General features: G+C 39.1%; 1 protein-coding gene across 5 annotated transcripts in view; it reads right to left on the bottom strand.

Annotated features, from left to right (window-relative positions):
• The window catches only part of INPP4B (inositol polyphosphate-4-phosphatase type II B), a 297,538-nt gene that overhangs the window by 38,100 nt on the left and 236,641 nt on the right, over positions 1-22,797 (bottom strand). For all 5 annotated transcript variants that reach the window (XM_080937277.1, XM_080937279.1, XM_080937276.1 and 2 more), the window contains 2 exons: positions 8,168-8,280; positions 5,298-5,452 (listed from right to left, as the gene is read on the bottom strand). In XM_080937277.1, the coding sequence (XP_080793403.1) occupies positions 5,298-5,452; positions 8,168-8,280 (268 nt within the window). The remainder of the gene's footprint in view (positions 1-5,297; positions 5,453-8,167; positions 8,281-22,797) is intronic.

The raw sequence follows: 22,797 nt of genomic DNA, 5'->3' as shown, positions 1-22,797 counted from the left end.
TGCACCGATATGCATTACTGCAGAAGTACATGCACAAAAAACATACACGTGCACACACACACACACTTTATATAAAATCAGGCTAGTCTCTCTTCTTGTACTACAAAAGCATAATTATCACCCTGTGCCTAAAAGGTTATCACCTTTTATCACAATTTATCAAATGATTACATGCTAAAATACACTCATCTGTCTTATTAATGGTTTCTCAGTTATTTAAATTCCAAGGGCCATGGTAGAACAGCAAAGGACAGGCAACTGAAACATATGTTGTTCTAGGTTATTCATACCATTTCCACACATGATCTACTAGTTCTTGTCTAGAGAAATAATTATCCAAGGGCATTTTGTTTGAATTTACTTTGTAGGTTGATGTCTATATGCAGGTGAGAGCTGGCACTGGTTAGGTGATACATGCGTGATTGGACGGTAGAGAGCGGAGCAAGGATAATGTCTTGGTAAGGCGAAAGAGAAAGGAGAAATAAAAATGAAGATGGCGGAGGAGGATGGTTCAGATAAAGGTGAATTAGATGGATTTTATTCTGTGTAGGTGGGCGGTTTATATCTTTATTAAGTGGCAGTGAATTTATTGTTTGGATGTATTGTGGAATTGAGAATTTAACATATAAATCTAATTGCTAGATTACAAGTTTCTGGAACCTTGATTTTACAGGGCTAAGGACAGTGTGTGACAGTAATGGCTGAGAGGCAGCTGGAGTGTGTGGATCGCGCCCTGGTGCCTGCACAGGTTGAGTATGCACCAGGCTTGCTGGCAGAGTAGCAGCCAGGTTCAATGTGCCATGTGGCCTAAGGTGCTGGCACTATCAAGGGATAAAAGGTTACATTTTTATTTAGGGCAACAGGGATTGAAACAATGTTTTAGGCAAGAATTCTCTAAGAAGTTAGGATTTTCAGCCGGTTTTATTTTCTAAGTAAGAGGGCCAGCACCATGCTGAGTCACTGTGTCATGCACAGGAACCTTCAACAAAAGAAACACTGGGAAGAGTCTCTGCTTGCAGGCTCTAAGTCCCCTGATGGGAGAAGGCAGGCCACCCTGATCACAGAGAGATTAGAAGCTGCATGATTCTTTAAAAAATAAATAAATAAGAGAATGCATTTAAAATCTGGTTTATTTGTTTTAAAGTTGGTATAAAGATTTAATGCTCAAGTCTTACAGGATCAACCTTATTCTGTCTAAGGTGGGCCCCCAGGGAATTTTGGGCTACTGAAAAAAACTGCACCAAGATGTTATACAAACAAAAAACAAAAGCAAAGCAAAACGACACAAACAAAAATTAAAACTTCAAACTACAGAATCCGTAAACAATCAGCCAATTAAGTACCCAGTTCTTAAACCTGTGTTTGAGGACGATTTTTGCTCTACAGAGAAAGAGATGGTTTGAAATCCACCATTTTGATCAAACATGTCATCTTGTCCTGGGCATGCCACTGAAAGCAGTGCAGACAGACCTCAGCTTGTGACAGAATCGGGTCCCAGGATCCCACTGTGAGTTGACAGTGCAGTAAGTTGTCCGTGTGTTTAAAGAGACCAGACTGTATTATATCACAGTGGCAAAGCACCACAGGATATTGTGTCCCTTTGTACTTGTGTGGTTGACTGGGAGCTGCAGGTCACTGCTGCCATCAACATGACCAGAGGATAACCCACTGTAGTTTTGACAGAATTTTGGAAAAGCAGCAAACTGGCTAAAAATCAAAAATGCAGAAAAGAACAGTAAAACTCAAGACACTGGGGCCTGATAGATTGTTCAGGGGAAAGGTGCTCCTGCTTATTCTAAGACGTGAATTTGATTTCTGGACTCTACCTTGCTCTGATAAGTTTTCTTCTGGCCTCCAAAAACATACAAAGACACACACACACACACACACACACACACACACACACACACACACACACACATAAAATAAAGTGTTATTAAATTCAATCTTTCTAAAACACTGAAGTTGTTAACTAACGTAGACTTCCACATCTGCTGCAGGCGCCTGCTTTTCAGCCATACAGACCTGATGTAATTTCATAACTGTCTGAAGGTGTTGGATAATCATTTTCAAGGTCAATATCTGCTGAGTAGGCCTTCACAGACTACATGGTAGAGAGGTTAGCAAACTGCTTTATCACCATGAATACAACGCTGCTCAATTTGAATGGTCAAAAATTACCACTTCAAGAGTCTGGCAATCAATCAAAGTCTACCAAGTTGAGACATTCTTGTTCCTGAGAAACTTCTGTCTGTGTGGGAAGAAGAAATACCCTCTGTGGGGTCCTGAGGCCAGCATGTCCCATTCTATTATAGTTAGTTCATCGTGGACCAGACACTGCGCCCTGTGCCTACACACATTGGTGAACAAGACAGACTATGTAGGAATGAAAGAATATAAATTCCCACCATTACAGTTGACTTTTCACTGGCCATAAAATGGGTACAAAGCACTCCGGTTTTGCACATAACCTTGAAGTTCCAAAAGCACATAACTTTTTACATGATTTCTAGTTTAACTAACGAACTTCAGGTATATAAATATATAATAAAATAATTTCAGTTCATCTCACAGAGGATGAGTGTGATTTCGGACTTATAATTGGCTCTAACACTCCCTGATTGGTCAATGTCACTCTGAACATTAGGCTTATTGTCTAGTAGGAGAAAGTTTCAAGATGGCCTTTTGGGAACAAAGCTCATGATTCTCTGTAAGGGCATCTTATATACAAATATCAACAGTGTTCACAGGGAGCCTTCCTAGGCTTCTTGTGACACATTGCATTACCATAATTAGCATAGCATTTGTAAACACATGCACCTTTTTAAAGGCTAATTGTTTTAAATGTGAAAACCACATAGGATCATATATATTATATATTATATAGTACTATATATATAATATATAGTACTAGAGTGTAATCTAAATCCCAGCATATTCTCAAATATATAACTACGAGGCTATACATAGATTTTATTTAAGCTATGAGGTCAAAATATCAAAAAGATAACATTCAGTTTCTATTTAATAAATGTCGCTTACACTGTGCCAAACATTAGTCTTGCCCGTTTGCATTTCTTAGGTTTTCTAATTCATGACATCCCCAGGGAGCGATTCCTAGTCTGAAGACTGTTTTCACAAGAGGGCACTGAGTATCAGGAGGTTGACTAATGTAACTTGTCTGAGGCACAGTCGGGCAGTGACTGGTGTATGGTGAAGCCTGGATTCAAACGTAGACCAACTGGTTCCAGACCCCAATCCTCCTCTGCTGAACTCATAGAGCATATGTTCTTATGAGCTTGTCTTACAAAGCCAGATATGCACAGAGAGAAAGACGGGAAGTGAAATCTTTCTTTCTTTCTTTCTTTCTTTCTTTCTTTCTTTCTTTCTTTCTTTTTTGAAACAACAAACCTTACTGTTTTTGAACTATGAGCTCACCTACACTCATTTCCAGCTTGCTCTAAAATAACCACTTCATATACACAAAACTGAGGAATAAATTTTGTTGACTTGAAAGTTAGCTTAAAACAATTTTAAAAGAAAAATATTACCTGAATAATAGAGACATGGAATTTAAAAAATGATATTGGATTTAGGTAAATCTCTAGCATTTAAAAAAAACAATTCCAAATCACAAGCTTCCATACATTCCATATTATGTGCACATAAGTTTTATATATAATGCCAATCATGACCAAACCAACGTAATGCACATTCTTGGGGTTTGTACTGGCCGGTTTTGTGTGTCAACTTGACACAAGCTGCAGTTATCACACAGAAAGGATCCTTTGTTGAGGAAATGCCTCCATGAGATCCAGCTGTAAGGCATTTTCTCAACTAGTGATCAAGGGCCCAGCCCATTGTGGGTGGTGCCATTTCTGGGCTGTTAGACCTAGATTCTATAAGAAAGCAGGCTGAGCAACAGGGGAAGCAAGCCAGTAGGTAACATCCTTCTATGGCCTCTGCATCAGCTCCTGCTTCCTGACCTGCTTAGGTTCCAGTCCTGACTTCCTTTGGTGATGAATAGCAATGTGGAAGTGTAAGCTGAATAAACCCTTTCCTCCCCAACTTGTTTCTTGGTCATGTTGTTTTTGCAGGAGTAGAAACACTGACTAAGACAGGGCTAAACATATATATGAATACATGTCTTTTGTTTACCTATTTGATGAATTTGCTCTCTCATTTAGGGATACTAATGCTCTTCCTGTGGTAAATAAATATATGGTAGTTTTATGGTTCAGATACATGATTACAATGTGTTTCCCTGGTCTATTTACTGTGCTCTCCCACTAGCTAAGCATGAATAGTGACATCTGTGTTCTTTCTCTCTACATCAGATTTCATCTGCACATTCAGTATTTTCCCCATTAGCATTGGATGATTATTTTTTTGAAAGAAATTTATAGAAATGAAACATATTTTATTTGGCTGAGATGTTCATGGCAGGCTTCTAAACCCTTCTCAAGGGATTATCCAAATGGATAATGGAAATCTACTGGACGATGAAGAGACAAGGAAACATAAAAGGATGGAAAACAGATGTTGGGAGCCTCTTGTTAGTGGAAAGCATAGCACTGCAGTAATGCAAGCATGCATCTGCTACAGGCATGCATCTGTGTCTCCACTGGGACACTGAGAAAGAAAGTGCAGCTAATGGTAAGACAGGCAAGGAGCAGCTCTCGGTTGTGTTGCATTAGACACCTCTACTATGCAATCTCTGTGCTGTCACTTTCATAGTAACATGAGGTTTTGCTGATAGACATGTTGAATGAGACTCTATCTCCATTATGGCTTCTTTCTATTTCTGATTCTGTTACTGTACAAGTTAATCAGGACATGACTCAGGGCATAGCATTTTTAAATGTCAGCAAAGCTGTAACATCAGCTGTCTGAATTATCTGCCTTTTCAACGTTGCCATTGAAAAGACCCTGCCAACCATGGGGAGAAGATCTGTTAGTTGCAGTCTGGAGAGGTTTTTGTTTGTCATCTGATCTAGTTTTAATTTGTACATCATCAAACATGTAAGGAAAGTATACTCTTTATGGGATGCCTTAGCTATGCAAGAGCCCTTTAACTCAAAATGAAGACTGATAGTGAATGCTTTCCATGCAGAGTACTGAGTGCATACATGGCTGCATTTCTGTTTATGGTCACAAATAAATGGGGGAATGCTTCAAATTTAAAATGTGGAAATGCAATGCAGTCATCAAGTGTTTGGTCTTCTAGTGAGGTACGTGTTTTAAAAATTAACTAAAAGTGATCGTCACATAAAAACAATTTAAGACATTTACAATACCTTCTCATGCAATCTAATGCTCGGATGAAAAAGTCTTTGTGCAGCTGATGCTCGTCTCTCAGGATGGAGCACTGTTCCAGTGTCACTGACATCGATGTTCTGTCTTTGGCACTTTTGCAACAGGTAAAGCGAATGCCATTGAGTTTGCGACAAATCTGCAAGACCGGAATGAAAACAGGAAGTCAGATGGTTCCTTCCATCCTGTCAAATGCAAAGACACCTCTTTCTCACTTTCTAAGGTAGAGGGCTAGCTTTGGCTGGTTTATCTCTTTGAGTGAAAAATATGGGATGATCTTTACCACCATATGAGATGTCACAGACCCCACAGAGGAGCCATGCTGGATGGCTGATTTGCATAAATGCCCCTTACAGCTCAGGAGCAACCACTTGGCTAAAAATAAAGGAAGCCCTCAAGTTCTTAGGCCAGTTTCTTAAATGCCTAATTGAAGTCCAGTTATTTGTAGACCAACCAGCCCAAATCTCGTCATTGATGTGAGATGGTCTTGGGAAGTCCCAAGTTTTAACATTTGCATGTCTGATGTTTCTCTGTGAATCTTGTTATTATAAGTCAGACAAGAATCTCCAAGTCATGATTGTCCATTTTCTCACTGTCCTATGCTTGGCATGTAAATCTCTCTGCTCCCTTTTCTTAGGCATGATAAGTTTCCGAGATGAGATACCAATAATCAACCGCAGCATCAGCATTGCTAATCAACATGCATTTAAGATAAATTTAATACGACACAATAACCATCTACTTTATTATCTGTAATCAACGAGGCCTTAAAAGTGCCTGCTCAGAGAGGAAACATAAAACAGGTTTTATTGTGAGAATTTTCACTGTATTTTAATTGTGGTTCTGGTACTTAAATTAAGATTTATATGTCCCTATTAATTCAGAATTTTTACTCTCTTCTATTTCCAATAAAAGTGACTACAGGAAAAATGAGAGTATAGTTATACCTTACAATCTCTTTTTACTTTGAAAAAAATTAATTCTTTAAGATAAATACTATTTCACATTTTTAAAAGCTGACTATATCCACAGTCATAAAATGGAATTTAATGGATACTTTTGAGATTAAAGTTTTAAAATAATTAATATTCTTTAAAACATAGTACTACTTTCACAGGTGCCTCTTCTTGAGATATTCAGTGCTCTGCATTAAAGTCAAATGGAGGTAGGGTGTTTCTCCCTAGTACACAGGAAAATCTTGATTTTAAGATACACGCTTGCTTGTATATACTCAGACAACGCTTGGTTTCTGAAAGTTTTTCTCGTTTATTATTTAAATTAAATCAACTTCGGTATAGCATTGACGAAGGCAGAGTTTCATTAGATAGGTATAAAGAGAAGACGGGAACCAGGCAAACAGAAGGAAAGCTTTTTGGTTATGTCAGAGGGACTCTTATATTTCTTCCTGTTTAGAGTATTATTAAATTGTTCTGCTTAGAAAGCTGATACTGAAACCAAGCTTTCAACCTTCAGTGGCACCAGGGATCACACAGTCAACCATCAGCTGTGTTAGACCCTGGTGTGATTGGTATGCACATCAGAAGAATATTTTAGAAATATGCATGCTTGACGGGAAATGTTTATGTATCCAAATGGGAAAATGTATATCCTAAGAGTAGATATCCATTCAGTTTCCTGTACCTATCATTATTTTATCTTTTCAGAGGATTTACCACATGTATCCAATGACATACTTATATGGCCTCCAGATGTTGGAGCACCTTGCAAATGATCAGACTTCCTGTATGCTGTAATGTTTCCAGCAAAGCATGCAAAAGGACATACAGCTTCCCGTAACAAATTGTTGTGAATTAATAACCACGGAGCTCTCTGAAGACACCCAGACTTCTGAAGTTAGTGTGGGACTGAGCACATCAGGTGACTGGCCCATCTGAAAGCAGAGATCCTACCTCTGCTCCCCTGCTGCTCTCTTCCAGCACACAGGGAGCATGACAGGCGCTGTCCTCTGTCTTGTGCTTGGTTTCATGATAAATTATTCCTTCCCCTGCTCGGGAGGAGACTATGTAACTTTGGAATGAGCAGGAAGGCTGATGTAAATGCTTTTGATGGAGCATAAATAACCTGTACTGCAAGGCTAATGAACCTGAACCCCGAATTGTAGGAGCGACACAGCCAAGGTGACAAACAAGATGCTCATCAAGAGGTCACCAGGGCGCTTTCTTGGTGACAGGATGCATTCCCAAGGAAAGTCCCTAGGATCTGAAATTTTAACAAAAGTTATAAGTTTAATATGAACTCTGTTTCAAATTGCCAGATAAGAGCTTAAGGACCCGGGCATGATTCTTTCCCTAATTCATGTGAAAGTCTAGGCAGGGAAACAGGCAGATCTTCTACCCCGAGGATACCATTAAGTGAAAGAAAGCCATACACAATTCAGCTCATTACCCTCACTACAATCAATCAGTAACACATTTTATGCCAACACCTAAATTAACAAACAGGTTTACATGCTCATTAACTGAACGATATGTCCCTGAGCCTTAAGTCGGGAATCTGACAAACATGCAACTGACACAGAACTGCAATCCCATGTATTTATCGTGACAGTTCAAAATTCTGTTTGCTACAAAACATTGGCAATTGTCTACAGTAGGCAACACCCAGAAAACCACAGATACTTCCTTTTCACCTTGAAGCACCGAGCAAACCCCAAGTTGGTAAGGGGGGGGGGTCAATTTCCCTGTTGAGTACATCTTTCTTTCTCTATTGATGAGAAGACAAAGGAAGCAATGATGCTTTATTGAGGGAGTAGCCTTAGACCCCACATGCTGAGTCCAGCATCACTTGTTGGTGCTGCCTTACTGGGCAGAAGAGGAGGGTCAGGGGTGCTTACCGTTGCTGCCAGCCACATGATTTCTACATTTTTTCTTTTTTTGGCTTGAATATTTTGGTGGAGATTGTCCAACAGTCCTTTTAAATCATTTTGTTCTTGAAAATGTGAAATATCTAAAGGATAAAAAGAAATAAAGAAGAAAACCAGGAGACAGAATCAGCTCGATGCTTCCTACGGTGTTTTCTTGCAATACTTCTGCAAATATAAAATCAAAACAAGAAATGTCCACTGGACGAAAGACTATGTAAGGGAATCTTATTAATCCCTTCAGTTTTACCTTCATCAGTTTCCTCTAGTCCGTGTAACTATGGTAATATCAAACTGTCCATGGGCACCATTACCAACAAGGAAAACGTTTCTCATCAAGACGCATTGCTTTCCTTTAGGCAGCATTTGCCAGAGATGTATTGAGATATCTTTTTTTTTTTTTTTTTTTTTTTTTGCAACTAAGTAGCTAGCTGGATCATGGCTATATATTAAGTTGGACACAAGAGAATTTATAAACATGAAGCCAGTTTCTAAACAAAAATTTTCCCCAGCCTTGATGCTATTGACATTTGGGTCTGGTTTTATATATATATATATATATATATATATATATATAAAACCATTGGGAAGGGAACTATTGACTGGTATGGGATTTACAGCTGCTTCTGTGAAGTCTTCTGTGATGTCAGAAGGAGTCTTTCAATTTTGACAGTGAAAACTGTATCTATGCATTGCCAAATGTTTCTTACAGGAAAAGGAGGAGCCATTGCTGTCAAGGAACACAGGTTTGACAGGGAAGGAAGATGGGGCAGATGGTTTTGAATGGCAATGGGGATGGAAGTGGGGCCAGGGATGTGCTGCTGCTCCGATGTCTGCATACGAACCACCAAAACATGGGTAACAAATGCCCTGTACACTAAAGCTGAAGGTGATATGAAATTATGAACCAAATGTCCCTGAGACTTGATAAGATTAGATTCAGTGAAGGGGGAAAATGCTCCTTAAAAAGTGTTGGATCTGTAATGCTGTGGGAGCTAGCTCTGTATCTAAGGCATGGAGAATTTCTGAAATCCTCAACTGTGACTAAAAGCCAGGAGGTACGTAAGAATTAAGGACCTTGCCCAATTCAACCAATTACATGGAAAACACAAAACAGACATTCCTAGTTCCAATCACAAAACTAACCCAGATTGGTTTCAATAGCAATGAGAGTTTGCAAGTTCTAAGTTTGTACCAGATGCTTCATTAACCAAATGGCTTGTGTGAGTAGTTCCTGACACTACTGCCAGAAAATAGGGAGAGGATCTCAGCGTGATTATTTGCAGCAATGCATATGTAGAAAAAAAAATCCTACAAATGTTTGGGAAGGAACACTATTTCACTAAAAATGATCATATGTCTTCTTGGGTATCATGAGTACAGAATAAAATGAGTGTTCTGTATTCTTCTGTGTGTGTGTAAGTGCATGTGTGTGTGTCTGTGTGTGTATGTATGTCATATGTATATATTATGAGTCAAGTTAAAAAAAGACAGCATCACATTGTTAAGTAGACCACTCATGGACAGACAGCTGTCTTTACACTGACCTGTGTCTGTAAGTTTATACAACTAGAAAGCAATACATCCTTAGAAATTAAGTAGTCATCTTAAGGGTATACAATGTTATGTATTTTCTACTCTTTTTTATCATTTAAGGTAAATACACGTTGTTTGATGATAGTAGAGCCCTTATAAAAGTAACAGCAAGCAAAACATGACCATGAGAGAAAGAATCAATGATATAAGATCTGCCCTTAAAAATCTCCATAGTTTAATGATGGGAAATAGATATTCAAGCCAACAGTAAGGGCAAAAAAGGAAATTATAATTATAACCAGTTGACAAAGGTGTCAAGTCTGATGGACAGAGTGACAATTCTAAAGAACAAGTGAGAGCAGAAGGCCCTGCACTCTGAGCCTTTAGAAGCACTCGGGGTCAAGGGGAACAGGGCAGAGACATGGGCACAGAAGACATTGCTGTGAGACATTGGGTGTGCCCAGTACCAAACCTCTGTGTCTCTCTGTGATCTAGAGTCTGGGCTCCAGGCAGAAAATACCAATCACTCCAATCACTGGTCACTCACATCTTCAAGGTCCAAAAGACTCTTTTAAATACACATCACTAAAATAAACTGCAACCATTTTTAAAGCAGTGTAAAACCCTATGTCTTTAATGCAATATAACAAAGTCTGAAACTGTGATACAGAGTAAACACAGGCAATTAATTAATATATGCTTTATTATATATTTGCTATCTTCTGACATAGAGAGAACATGGTGAATATGTGAAGTAATAGATATATTAGTTTGACTATGCTGGCCATTTCATTATTTCTGTATTATTCTACCAATTTGTCTTTCTTAAATGTGCAGTCTTTATTAATGCAACATCTCCTGGAACTAACATATTATATACACATGTCTGATCTGTAACAAAACTTTTGTGAAATAACATTTAATCTTAGAGCATATAGTGCATCTTGTTTCTGCCTATTTAAAAAATTCTAGATGCAACCTACCCACAGGATGCAGCACTAACAGAGAGAACCAGTATATAATCTTGAAAAACATTGGCTTAGAAAAGCTTCATGGCAGAGCATGCTGTCATTTGGGTGTTGATCTTCCTGCAGAAGCCACATAGCAAATGCATAATTCCTACAGTGAGCTTGGGAACAGTAACACCCTGAGGACTAGGGACCCTGGAGCACAGCTTAGGGCACTAGTGTTGCTCTTACAGGAGACTTTGGGACTGCAGCCTTTTCTCCTTTCTTTGCTTCCTACCTGGGCCATAATGTGATTTTTCTCCATTGTGGATTTCTGTCATGACAGCCTTATTGTCAAAAATCCAAAGCTGTAATGCCAACTAACTAAGGCCCCAAGAATATCCAAAGCAAAACTTTTCTTTTGTAGATTTGTTATCTGAGTTATTTTGTTATAGCAAACTAATATCACCTAGCAAAAAGAGTAGTATATTCCCTCAAAAGGGAAGCTTTTAACTAGTCTCTGAGCTTCTAGGAACTCCAGAATTTTCTCCCAAATCTTATTTGTTCTTACATGGTTAGTGGAGTTTTACAAGCAACTCTGGCATTTTTACAATAAACCAACGTATTCAGAAAAAAAATATATTTACTAAATTGATTATTTTTTCATTGTTGACATGGGATTTTTACACTCTGAGCATTATAAAAGACAGTTGTAGAACATGATGAAAGGCTGTAGACCACCCATGCACCCATGAGATCTCAAAAATACAATATCTTAAACATGGACACAGCAATGGACATGACAAAGGTTTGTCCCTAGCAGAAGAGCTGCAGGCAACCTCTGCTGAGGAAGGAAAGATCATTTTCTCTCAGGAACAACCCTGGTTCTCTGATCAGGTGGTCAGTTTTAGAAACAATGTATGTATATATTAAAATATTACCGGGAATAGAAAACAGTGATGTCAAGGCATTTCTCTTCTCATTGGAAGAAAAACTTATATGTTGAAAAGCCATAGGAAGAAGTGAGAAAAGGTGCTTTTATTTTATCTGTGAATATTTTTCTTTTACAGAAGTCTTAATGCTGGGTTATTGATTCCCAGTAACTAAATCTTTCTTACTTGTAGTGGTTTTATTTATTTTTTTTAATGTGAAACTCTCCTAAGTCTCTTGAAACAAAGTCATAAATCCAGAAAAACGACTTTCAATTCCAGTTCCACCCCTGTTTGACATGTGGTCGGGGGTGAGCTGTTTGGCCCAGTGCCCCATCTCCTCAACTGGCAAATGAGAAGAGCAGCCCTGGCGTGCTCCATGAAGCTGAAGGGATGACAATTAATAAAAGCCGTGGTGGAACAGCCTACATTATTCATCCTGTTTCAACAGGAAAAACTGAGAAAGGTGTCTATTGCTCTTGGAAACACCAGTTTCATCTACGTATCCAGATATCCAGGATAGCAAATTCCCTACACACATATGGGTACCAAGTCCATCCCACTCACAAACCCGTGGGCATCTGTCTACTGCTTCCCCACAGAGCACATCAGGCGAAACCAAGATTATCTTTTATGCCTATCTGCTGTGGTTCACCAAATGATGTCCCTTCAAAAGCAAGTGCTCTAAACAGAAGAGTGACCAGAATCAATGTCAGAGTGATGCTTCTCAGTGGGCTAACTCACATGTAGCACTGGGAGCCACTTCATCATCGCAGGGTCTCAGGGTCAGATGATACTACATACAGTGCTAGAGAACATGGCACGTTGACATATTCTACGTCATGAAAAGAGAAGTTCCACAGTCATGTCAATACAGTAAGGGAAACACAGAGATCGAGTGGGGACCAAGCTATCTCTGTTACACTTCGGAGCCACTGAATCGGCCCTCTCTTGAAGCCTGCCTTACTGCTGGGGTCTTTAGGGGCATTCATCAATAAATATCCTTTACTGTTCAAAAAATAGTTTGAGTCAGGGTTTCGTCCCCTTGTCACCAAAGATATTTAAGTTAAATAGGTGTGTGTGTGTGTGTGTGTGTGTGTGCCACTTTTTAAATGTGTAGTGTTACTAGAGTATGAAAAAGACAGATACAATCATTTCTGAATAAGCAGCCAAACAGCTGAAGCTGGGATGATGTTTCTTAAACACTGTACTCTTGTTCTTTGGCATGATTAGAGAGCTGGGGTCTAAGTCCTCTCACCTTAATCAGGGTGAAATTGAATCTTGACTAATGAGCAAGACAAAAATAATGGTATTTTGTGAGGTCGGGTTGTAAGTGACTACATAACTCCTATCTGATTATTCTCTTTGAACTTTACTGTGTGTAGTTTTCTAAATTGTCTTTATAACAATAAATCTAATATAAACTAGGAAATGTTCGTGCCACATATAAGTTCTGTTTGGGTGAGCATGGCAACAGAAATTGTGCCAAGTTATCCCAGGTGCCAGGGCATGAATTCTGAGACCTCCAGACACCAACGCACTCCACGACCATTTTTCCTTATACCATGAGGCATAGACATGAGAGAAGAGAAAAGATGCTCTGCCATCTCTATTAGACTCCCTAGCCCAGAAAATATGTGAGCAGAGATTTAATGATGCTGTTACATGTCCGAAATCCCAGCACAGTTTGTTACATGGTAGTATCTAGATAGAAACATCCCAGTAGAAACAACTTAGCAGAGATCATGCTGTATACAGCACATTGTTTTCCCTGTGTGCTCCTGTTGGCAGCATACTCTGCAATATTAATCTACTTTAATTAACTTTAAACAATCATAGTTGACTGTATTAGCAAGCACATAATCACAATTAGAAAAAAGTCATTGAAATACCTTAAAATTATACATTACATTCTTTTGGAGGCTACTCAATCTTGAAAGGCATAAAAAGACAGTGGCACACTAAAGGTAGCTTTGTACAAATCATGTTTCTCATCTACCTATATGAAGAAGGCATTATAAGAAATCAAATACCAACACATCCAGAATCACAGAGCTCTCAGGACCCAATGAGGATAACTTTAGCCAAAATACCTAACAAAGGAGAGATAGAACCTGTAGAGATCGCCTCCAGTAGATAGGCATGGCCCCTAGTTGAGTGATGGGACCACATACCCATCTCAATTTTTTTAACCCAGAAATGTTTCTGTTGAAAGGAACAAAATTGGAACAGAGACTGAAGGAAAAGCTACCCAGAGACTGACTCACCTAGGGCACCATCTCATCTGCAGATACCAAACCCCGACACCATTGCTGATGCCAAGAAGCCCATGCTGACATGAGCCTGATATGCCTGTTCTCTGAGAGGTTCTACTATCACCTGACCAATACAGATGCAGTTACTCACATCCAACCATCAGACTGAGCCTGTGGACCCCAAGGAAAGAGTTTAGGGAAGAGCATAATTTACTGAAGGGGATTGCAACTTTGTAGAAAGAACAATATCAATTAACAGGATCACCCAGAGCTCCTAGGGACTAAACCACCAACCAAAGTGTACACATGGAAGGACCCAATGCTCCAGATACATATGTAGCAGAGGATGGCCTTATCTGACATCAGTGGGAGGGGAGGGCCTTGGTCCTGTGGAAGCTTGATACCCCAGCATAGGGGGATGCTAGAGTGTTGAGGCAGGAGTGTGTGGGGGTGGAAGAGCACCCTCATAGAGTCTGAGGGTGTAGGATGGAGGCTTTGGATTGGTAAATGGGAAGAAGAGAATATCACCTGCAATGTAAATGAATAAAATTATTAATAAAAAAGAAATCAAATACCAAAATTCTAACCTGGTTAGAGATGAACATTTTTGGCTGACACACTTTCAGAGTTTCCTATTAAATGAAACTCATCATCAGAAGCAACAGGAGAAAATACCTCAAAACAGCTGTTAAAATGTTTCAGCTGCAGTACTAAAGATTATATGAAATCTCCTCTTCATATATTACCTGATCCATGGTCTTTGTTGAAAAGGTAGGTATGACATAATAACACATTAACCCTTTCCCCTTCATTTAAAAAATATCATAGAAAGAGTTCATGGTTTGATTACACAATCCCCAAACATGTATATATTTTGTGAAAGACAGAGATTCTTTGTTGTTCGATGGCACTTGAGCAGTTGACCTTGAGTTACTTGTTCTGCCTGAGACGGCTTTCTGTGGCAATTAGAGGTGAATGAGCAAATGAGGTCTGTACTAGGAGAGGCTTTGCATGAATAGCAAACTCAGGGCTCTGGGAGTCAGACAGAAGCACACAGATAATCACTTTTGCTTCTGTTCAGGTAGAAGAGCTTTTAGCGAAAGGACATGGATGGCCAACCCCTTCCTGCAGGCTAACTTCCACATGCCCTATTGTGTCCAACACCACTGTAGAGAGCCGTTTGTGCCGCACCCAAACATGGCGCCGGCTTCCCACCAAGGACTCAGCAAACAGAGTTGTTGCCCAGTGAAGAGACTTAGAGCGCATGCGCCACATACGTCATAGCCCGCTCTCGGGGCATACTAATGAGCTACTGGAGAGTACACCAATCAGGGAGTGACACGAGTCTCCTGGGCATATATAAGCAATGCATTTCTCTCCCAAGTGGAGATCCCCTGCTCAGAGTATTGTACAATAAAGGTTGTTCGCAGAAGAATCCTGTTGTTGCACGCCTATTCCTGCCAGCGGGACGTGGGGTGCGCGATATACCACCACAGAGAGGGTTTGAGTGTTGGCAGTAGGTGGAGACAGGAACAAGAATGGAGTTATAGAGAGAATGCAGCTTTGAAGGTAACACCAATGTCCTTTCAGCTAGCCCCAGCAGCAGCAGGTCACAATGAAGCCCAGAGGGACAGAGGTAAGGCCTTTTCTTTTGGTTTTCTTTACCCTCCTCTTTTAATGGCATAGAAAGAACCAATCAGCCAATCCTCCAATAGTCCTGGTCTTCAGCCTATTATTCCTTAGAGGCAAGTGAAGTCTCACCATGTCATTTTGCCAGAGATCAATAGATAATTTCTAGGTATTAGGGAAGATAAAGATGAAGAAAAGATAGAAAGGTAATTTTAGAGTGAACAGGGTGCACTGAAAGCCTCCAAATTAGAAAGAAAAGCAGTGAACAAGAATGAGTTTGACTCGTCCTTTTATTCCTCCTCTACAGCATGTTCAACTTGAAGTGGCCTGAGAAACTCGTATTTGTAGTTTATCAGTGACTGCCCCAAGTAATTAGTGTTCACAGACTTCTCTTTTTAACCCATCTTGATGTACCCAATAAAGATAATGTTACCCCTCCCTGTATTGCTGTCCTAAGGTTATTTCCACTTTTCTGGAGTTTAGTGATGTGAAACTTGGAGGAAAAAAAAATGAGATAAAATGGACGAAAAGATGGATTGAACACAAAATCTCTCACTTTGTGGTTTGAAGAAAAGAATCATGGTCATTAATGAGTGACTGCTTAGAAGACTGACTATTCATATGAAACAGCGGAGAGATTTTAAATGTATAACTGTGTAAAAGATCAAATACGAAGCCATTTTTAGTTCCCCTTTTGAATCATCTTATTTTTTCTCTCACCTGTTTGTGGGTTTTACCTGTATGTGGTCTGTTCACTATGAACATGCCTGGTGCCCTCAGAGGCCACAAGACAGCACCGGATTTCTCTGTAACTGGAGTTACAAATGCTTTTGAAGTAATGTGTCGGATTGAGGGTTTGAACTTTAATACTCTGTAAAGTAGCAAAGGCTGAGCCATCTCTCCAACCTCCCTGCTTTGATTTTAAATTAGAAGTCGATATTAATTTATAGTTACCTTTAACAGATCTTTGGCTTATCGGATATAATATAAAATGAAAATGAATCATGAGAGACCCAGGAACTAATCCAGGTCAAATTAGATATTTACTAAACATATATCTTAAAAAATAAGATAATTACTGTTAACCTATTACTTACTCTATGATGCACTACTAAATAAAAAACAAAAATAAATATCATTTTCATGATGATTTTTAATTAATGCATCTGTAAGGATATCCCAAAAGGAAACAATTCTTTTGAAAACCTATCAGAGAATTGATAATCACACAAAACAGTGCTTAAAATTAATACAGGTCTGAAGGAGCACATGCGAGGCAGAGAAAGAAAGGTATGGAAGAGAAGAACGTTGTAAATCTGTTCAAATTATAAGAAGGAATTCACAACCAAGTGTGACTGGAAGAATCAGTGGATTTGTTAGAACACTGCAGAAACATAATTCTCTGATAATTTCAGAGTGCACAACAATCATTAACCTTTTTGTCGCTCCAGCTTTTCTATGTGGAGTGTGACATCTTCTTGTCACCGAAACTGACAGTGGAAATACTAACTTCTTTTCCCTAGAGAGATAATGGGGGGATGTATTGAGAAGTACAAAGTATATGTGTGTTAATTATCCTCCTTTGGCTGGGGATGAGATGTAAGTGTTCCAAACAGCTAAAGACTCATCTAAGTGAGCTTGCAGCTGGATTCTGGTCTATTCTAAGCTGTTACATACTGGCTGAAGAGGCCGATGTACTAGGAGGCCATCCAAATGCAACAAATGGCCAAATGTGACATGCGAGATGGGATTTCTTACGTTTGGATAACCAAATGAAGGAAAAAGAATAAGAAAAACAGAATGCTTAGACATTCCTTGACTGCTATTTGCAGGCACATGGGGGAATGTACTCTGAAATACAAAGTAAACATACATACATACATACATATATACACACATACATACACACACATACATATACACGTATACACACAGATACATAATGCACTCTCATATACTTTGTATATATACTGTCACTCATATACAAGTGGCAGGGATAAGTAAGTAACTACAGATCTAAGCTGTTGATACTTCAAGGTCACCTTGGGCATGCAGACACCAGCTTCTAGTTTGCTGGCCAAGTGGGTGTTTGCATGCCTATGTATGTGTCTACTTTCTTTTTTTTTTTGAAATGTTGTTTGTTTTTTATGCTTCTATTGAGTCTATCGTTTAATGACAACTAGGTGTCTCTATCTCTGATTTTATGCCTATTAAGAAAATAAAACAGCACATTTTAGTGTGTATGTGTGTGTGTGTGTGTGTGTGTGTGTGTGTGTGTCTATGTGTGTGTATCTGTGTATCTGTGTGTGTGTTTGTGTATGTGTTCATACATGTAAAGGCCAGAGGAAAACATACAGAAGTTGGCAGAAGTTGGTTCTTTCCTCCTTTTCCTCTTCCTCCTCCTATGTGGGAGTTTAGGAGATCAAGCTTTGGTGGTCATGTGATTGTGTTTGGTAGCCTTTTTTTTTTTTTTTTTTTTTTTCCCAAGAAAATCCCTGAGATGTATTGGAACTGAGTGGCGAACAAATTCCCAGCTACAAATGTACCAAACATAAAGGCAAATTAACAGCATAAAGCTAAAAAAAAATGCAGATACATTATAGTCTATCATTTTAAATTCTAACCAGAGGGCTCTATACAGCACTGGTAGAATAGTAGCTTAAATGTAAAGAAAAATCCCATCTGCAGGTCATCCTCTGAGGAACTGAATCCCTGATGTCCCACAAGTGAGATTAATGAACCTAACAGAACTGAAGGTAGAAACTTAAGTCCCTTCTAGGAAATGACAGAGTTGAGCTAAATCAGTCTGACTTAATTTGTGCCTTGAGGAACAGTTTATTTAGCAATATGTTAATGGTAAATTTATATGTTTATGGTCCTCTGATGCTAACATAAAAAAATAAATTGTACCTTTAACCACAATTTTACATAGAAATGTCCTTCTAGCACACCAACTATTAGCTATTGCTGAACTCTGAAGATTTTCACAATGATGTGCTCCTTCCTTGGTGATTAAGAAACACAGGTAGCAAGAACATGGTCCTCTACATATTATAACACAGAATAGCCTGTTGATATACCCTCCTGACTTATGTGCCTTTCCTGACTTAATCCAGTCTGCACAATAGTCTGACATGAACAGTCTGGCTTCCTCTCTAGAGCTTAGAAACAATGAAAAGACAGTTCACAGTAGGTGTTTGAGCAAGAACAATAACAAAGGACAAGAGTCTAACCATGGCTTCAGTTGCTCTCAGCCAAATCTCGGGCAGAACCGATCCACACCCCCAGTCCCATAGAATGCATGTATTGGGTTCTTTTTGTCTTGTATAAGTAACATATATAAGTGTGAAGAGTTCAAGAACTCTAATGTTACTAACTAGTGTTAATAACTTACACATTCCCTTTGGAGCCTGGGAAATAGTCAATTGCTATTAGAAATACCATTAACCAATCAGAAATGCTTATACTATTTGTTTAAAGACCTCTGGGGGTAGGGGATGAGTATTTGTGTGCATTTGTGTATGTGTGTATGTATGTGCATGTCCATGCTCTTTTGTATGGTTACCTTGCTGTATTTCGCCATTACTTAAACACAGGCCATTTCCAGAGCCTTATGAAGCACGGGTAACTGGGCTCAAGATTAACATTAATTTCTATGTCAGGAAAGCATGACCATGTATATGTGGTGACAGCACATTCAAGTTCCTGGGTGTGGTGAACCTGATGTGGCATCAAAGCCTATGTTATGCGGATCAGGTGACAGTCACTCACAGGTGCCCATTTTTGTGGAACAGTTAGTCTTTGTGGTTCAGGTAAGAAAGCTGTCATTGTCATAGTCAATTCCACTGGGTATTCCTGACTGAGACAAGGCTTCGAGAATGATCAGTAATTTAAGTAGCCACAACATTCACTGATGTGCAGAGTGTGACATAATTTTCTGACATATGTACCTGCCATATTCAGGACCTGAGTCCCAGGATACCCTGTAGGAATGAGGTGACACTATAGCATTGAGCGGTGTGTCAGATCAGCAACATGGTTTTCTGAAGGAGAGTTTAAAACATAAGGCTGATTGGTTTGTCCTCAGAGGACTGTTTTGTCGTATCATCGCCCTCATAGGAACTGCTCTGGATCTCAGTGATGCTCATCATGTACGTAGAGATCGGCTAACACAGAATCCAGTCCTGTCGGCTTTCCTCATTCCTTTTAGGATCAAAATCCAATATTTTTATTCTGGGAAGTATTAGCACATAGTGATTTTGCAAAAAAAAATTTTATATTATTTAGATTTATGAAAAACAGTTGTTCCATGTTTAAAAGTCCAGCCAAATATTAAATGGTTAGGTGACAACTGGTTAAAAAAGTTCTTGCCCCACAAGCATGATGGCCTGAGTTAGGGCTCCAGAACCCTGTAGCAAACACATGATGATGTGCAGTTGTAACTCCAGTGCTAGTTAGCTAGGGGCAGTTAGGGCCACTGGAGCTGACTAGTCTTCAACTCTGGTCTATCCCCTGTCAATGGACCTGCCTAGTCTTCAACTCTGGTCTATCCGCTGTCAAAAGCACCAGTAGGATACCATGAGAGATGGACTTCAAGATTATTCTCTGGCTTCTGGCTTCTACACTAGGTTTACACATGTGCCTTGTACAGACATGAACACACACACTACATAAACAGACCAATAGCAGTATCTATTAGGAGTGAGTTGCTCCTGTCTGAGGAAGGATTAAATACGACTTGAGTTATTCTCTGTGGTATTCATAGCTAAGAATCACCTTCCTATCTGCTCTTATAAAGTCATTTAAACTACAGGGTTACTGTCTCAATGTGGTGATAATACCTTATTTTTAAAGTAAACTTTATATTAGTTTTTGTTTCAGTAATTAAAGTTTCCATATTTTGTTGTCCTTAGACTAGACTTGGTCTATCTAAGTCCATGTCTGGTTGAGAATTGGGCTCAATAGACGTAGTAAGAATAGAAAGTGCCGAGGATCTGGAAAACAGCTCAGGGGCAGAGCTCCTTGGGCTCAGTTGCAAGCATAAAAGACAAGAAAAGTGAAAACTGGAAATGAAGCAAAAGTTTAAAGACATGAAACCTTCCATCTTAACAATGATTGCTATGGAAGAACTAAATCTACTTCTGACTGTCCATATAGGTTTTAAAAGTGTATCTAAAAACTATACCCTAGGTTGAATATGATGGCCAATGCCTGTAATCTCATTGCTTAGAAGGCTGAGGCAGGAAGGCTGCTGAGGCCAGGGTTAGCTTTGAACATATGAGTGATACATAAATCAAGACAATAAAAAAATTGAAAAGTATATTTTACTAATTATGATTGATACGTGATTGGTTTAAAGGTGATGAAGTAAATATAAATCTTTGTTTCTGAGGTTTCTTCTTCTGACACCATTGGTTGACATTAGGAACCCCAATCACAGTGAAGAGCAACCCAAATCCAACCTAAATCTTTAAAATATAAAGCCTAAAGAGCTCTAAGTGGCCTAATTCTGGGAGTTTCCTAGATGTTCAGGAACCTCACACAGACATGGCAGAGTTCTCTTTCTGGAAGCCCAGATGCTGCTTTTCTTTCCCCCTGCATAGTTTGGTTTGTCTCACAGGAGGTTCAGGCCATCTACACACTCTTGGCGTTCTGGTAGTGCCAACAGTCCCCTTGTCTCCCCCAGAACCTCTGGGGTAGCATGGCCTTAGGGCAGAGCTACACTTTCCATCTGTCCTTACACATGCTCACCTGCCATCTTGGCAAAGGGAGCACAGATGGAAGCAGCCCTCTCTCTTGTTCCTGTTGCTTTGAGCCTGCCTCTGCCTCTGTTCCATTCACCTGCCTTGTCCCTCTTACATATGCCGCTGAGTTTCCTAACGGTGTGCCTTCCACCCTGTCTCCCAACATGTACCATGGGCATTCTCTCCTTAAGAGCCTATGATAAAACTTTTATTTTACAAGTTTTATTAGACACTATTCCAACACCAGGCATGGTGGCAATGACTATAGTCCTACAACTCTAGAGGCAAGTGGACATCTGAGTACCAGGACAGTCAGGGCTACACAAAAAAAAAAAAAAAAAAAAAAAAAAAAAAAACCCTGTCTAAAAAATTAAAATATTAAAAAATTAAGACATAAAAAACAAAGACAAAGCCCCCAAACAAAAAATCAAAACCCACAAAAACAAAATCTAATCAACCAAGCAAAAAACCTATTTTATTAAATGTTGCCATTGATGCCCCAAGTCTAATTGCTTCTACTTTATCCTCATTACTAATAAGCATGCTTACTCTTTCTATTCACTAACCCTGGATGACCAGTTTGTCATTTTCTTATTTGACTATGATCTCAATTAATTTCTCGACGGGAAAAGTCTCCAATTCTCTGCACATGCAGATCTCCTTATGATGTATGACTCATTTTTTATGGAGACTATATAGAAAACTAGTCACATAATTCATTTAAAATTAATTCTATATAAAATGTTATTAGATTCATATGTTATTGTTTCTTTGTTTTTGTTGAGGGAAGAGTTGTGTAGGATGTTTCATTTATCCTAGTGCAGAACTTAATGCTTTAACTATGCAGAGCTTCACGTATCAAAAACCACCGAGGAAAAAGTAAAGCAACAGCCAAACCATAGAGCTGAATTATACAGGAAAAATCCACTGCCCCCACACAGGAACTCCTCTTCTAGGAAGCACTTTGACTTCAGTGAAGATTATCCCTTGGATACACTGACTCATTGTTGTAATTACCCAGGTGCAGACTGATTCATCTTCATCCTCCCTGGCGACTGACAGGAAATTTTATAGGCTGGATCATCTCTGCCAGTGTCTACTAAATTGAATGTGAGAGTTCCAGCAAAAGTTTCATATCTATGATGAAATATATGACAGTATTATATGTATTCTCACTGTAAACCTGAGGTTTTTTTTTTTTAAGTATTTCACATGCAGTCTATATTGTTATCATGAATGAAATACTCTATATGACAAGGGTGTCAAATGTTTTAGCAATAGTTTGGAACAGCTACAACAAAACTGGTCAGCCTGTTTTCTCTCTTAGCTCATAGTACTACATATCCAATCCTTATTGTGTGAAGAAAGGAGACCATCTGTGATAAGTTTCTAGTAGACACAGGTGATAATCCCCTACTGCATTTTGGATTAAAAAAAATGGGTATTAATAAAAAGGGTGCAGTAAATTTGGATGTGATAAATTGGCAGTGGTTCTCTTCTTCTTTAAGGAGGGAAGAACACGTCCCATTTTACCAAGCTCTTGTATACCTCTACAACAGTGTG

Source organism: Micromys minutus, assembly GCF_963924665.1.
Source record: "Micromys minutus genome assembly, chromosome: 24".
In the NCBI taxonomy this organism is placed as follows: domain Eukaryota; kingdom Metazoa; phylum Chordata; class Mammalia; order Rodentia; family Muridae; genus Micromys; species Micromys minutus.
Note: the sequence above shows the minus strand (reverse complement) of the source record. Positions and strands in the feature narration are given on the sequence as shown.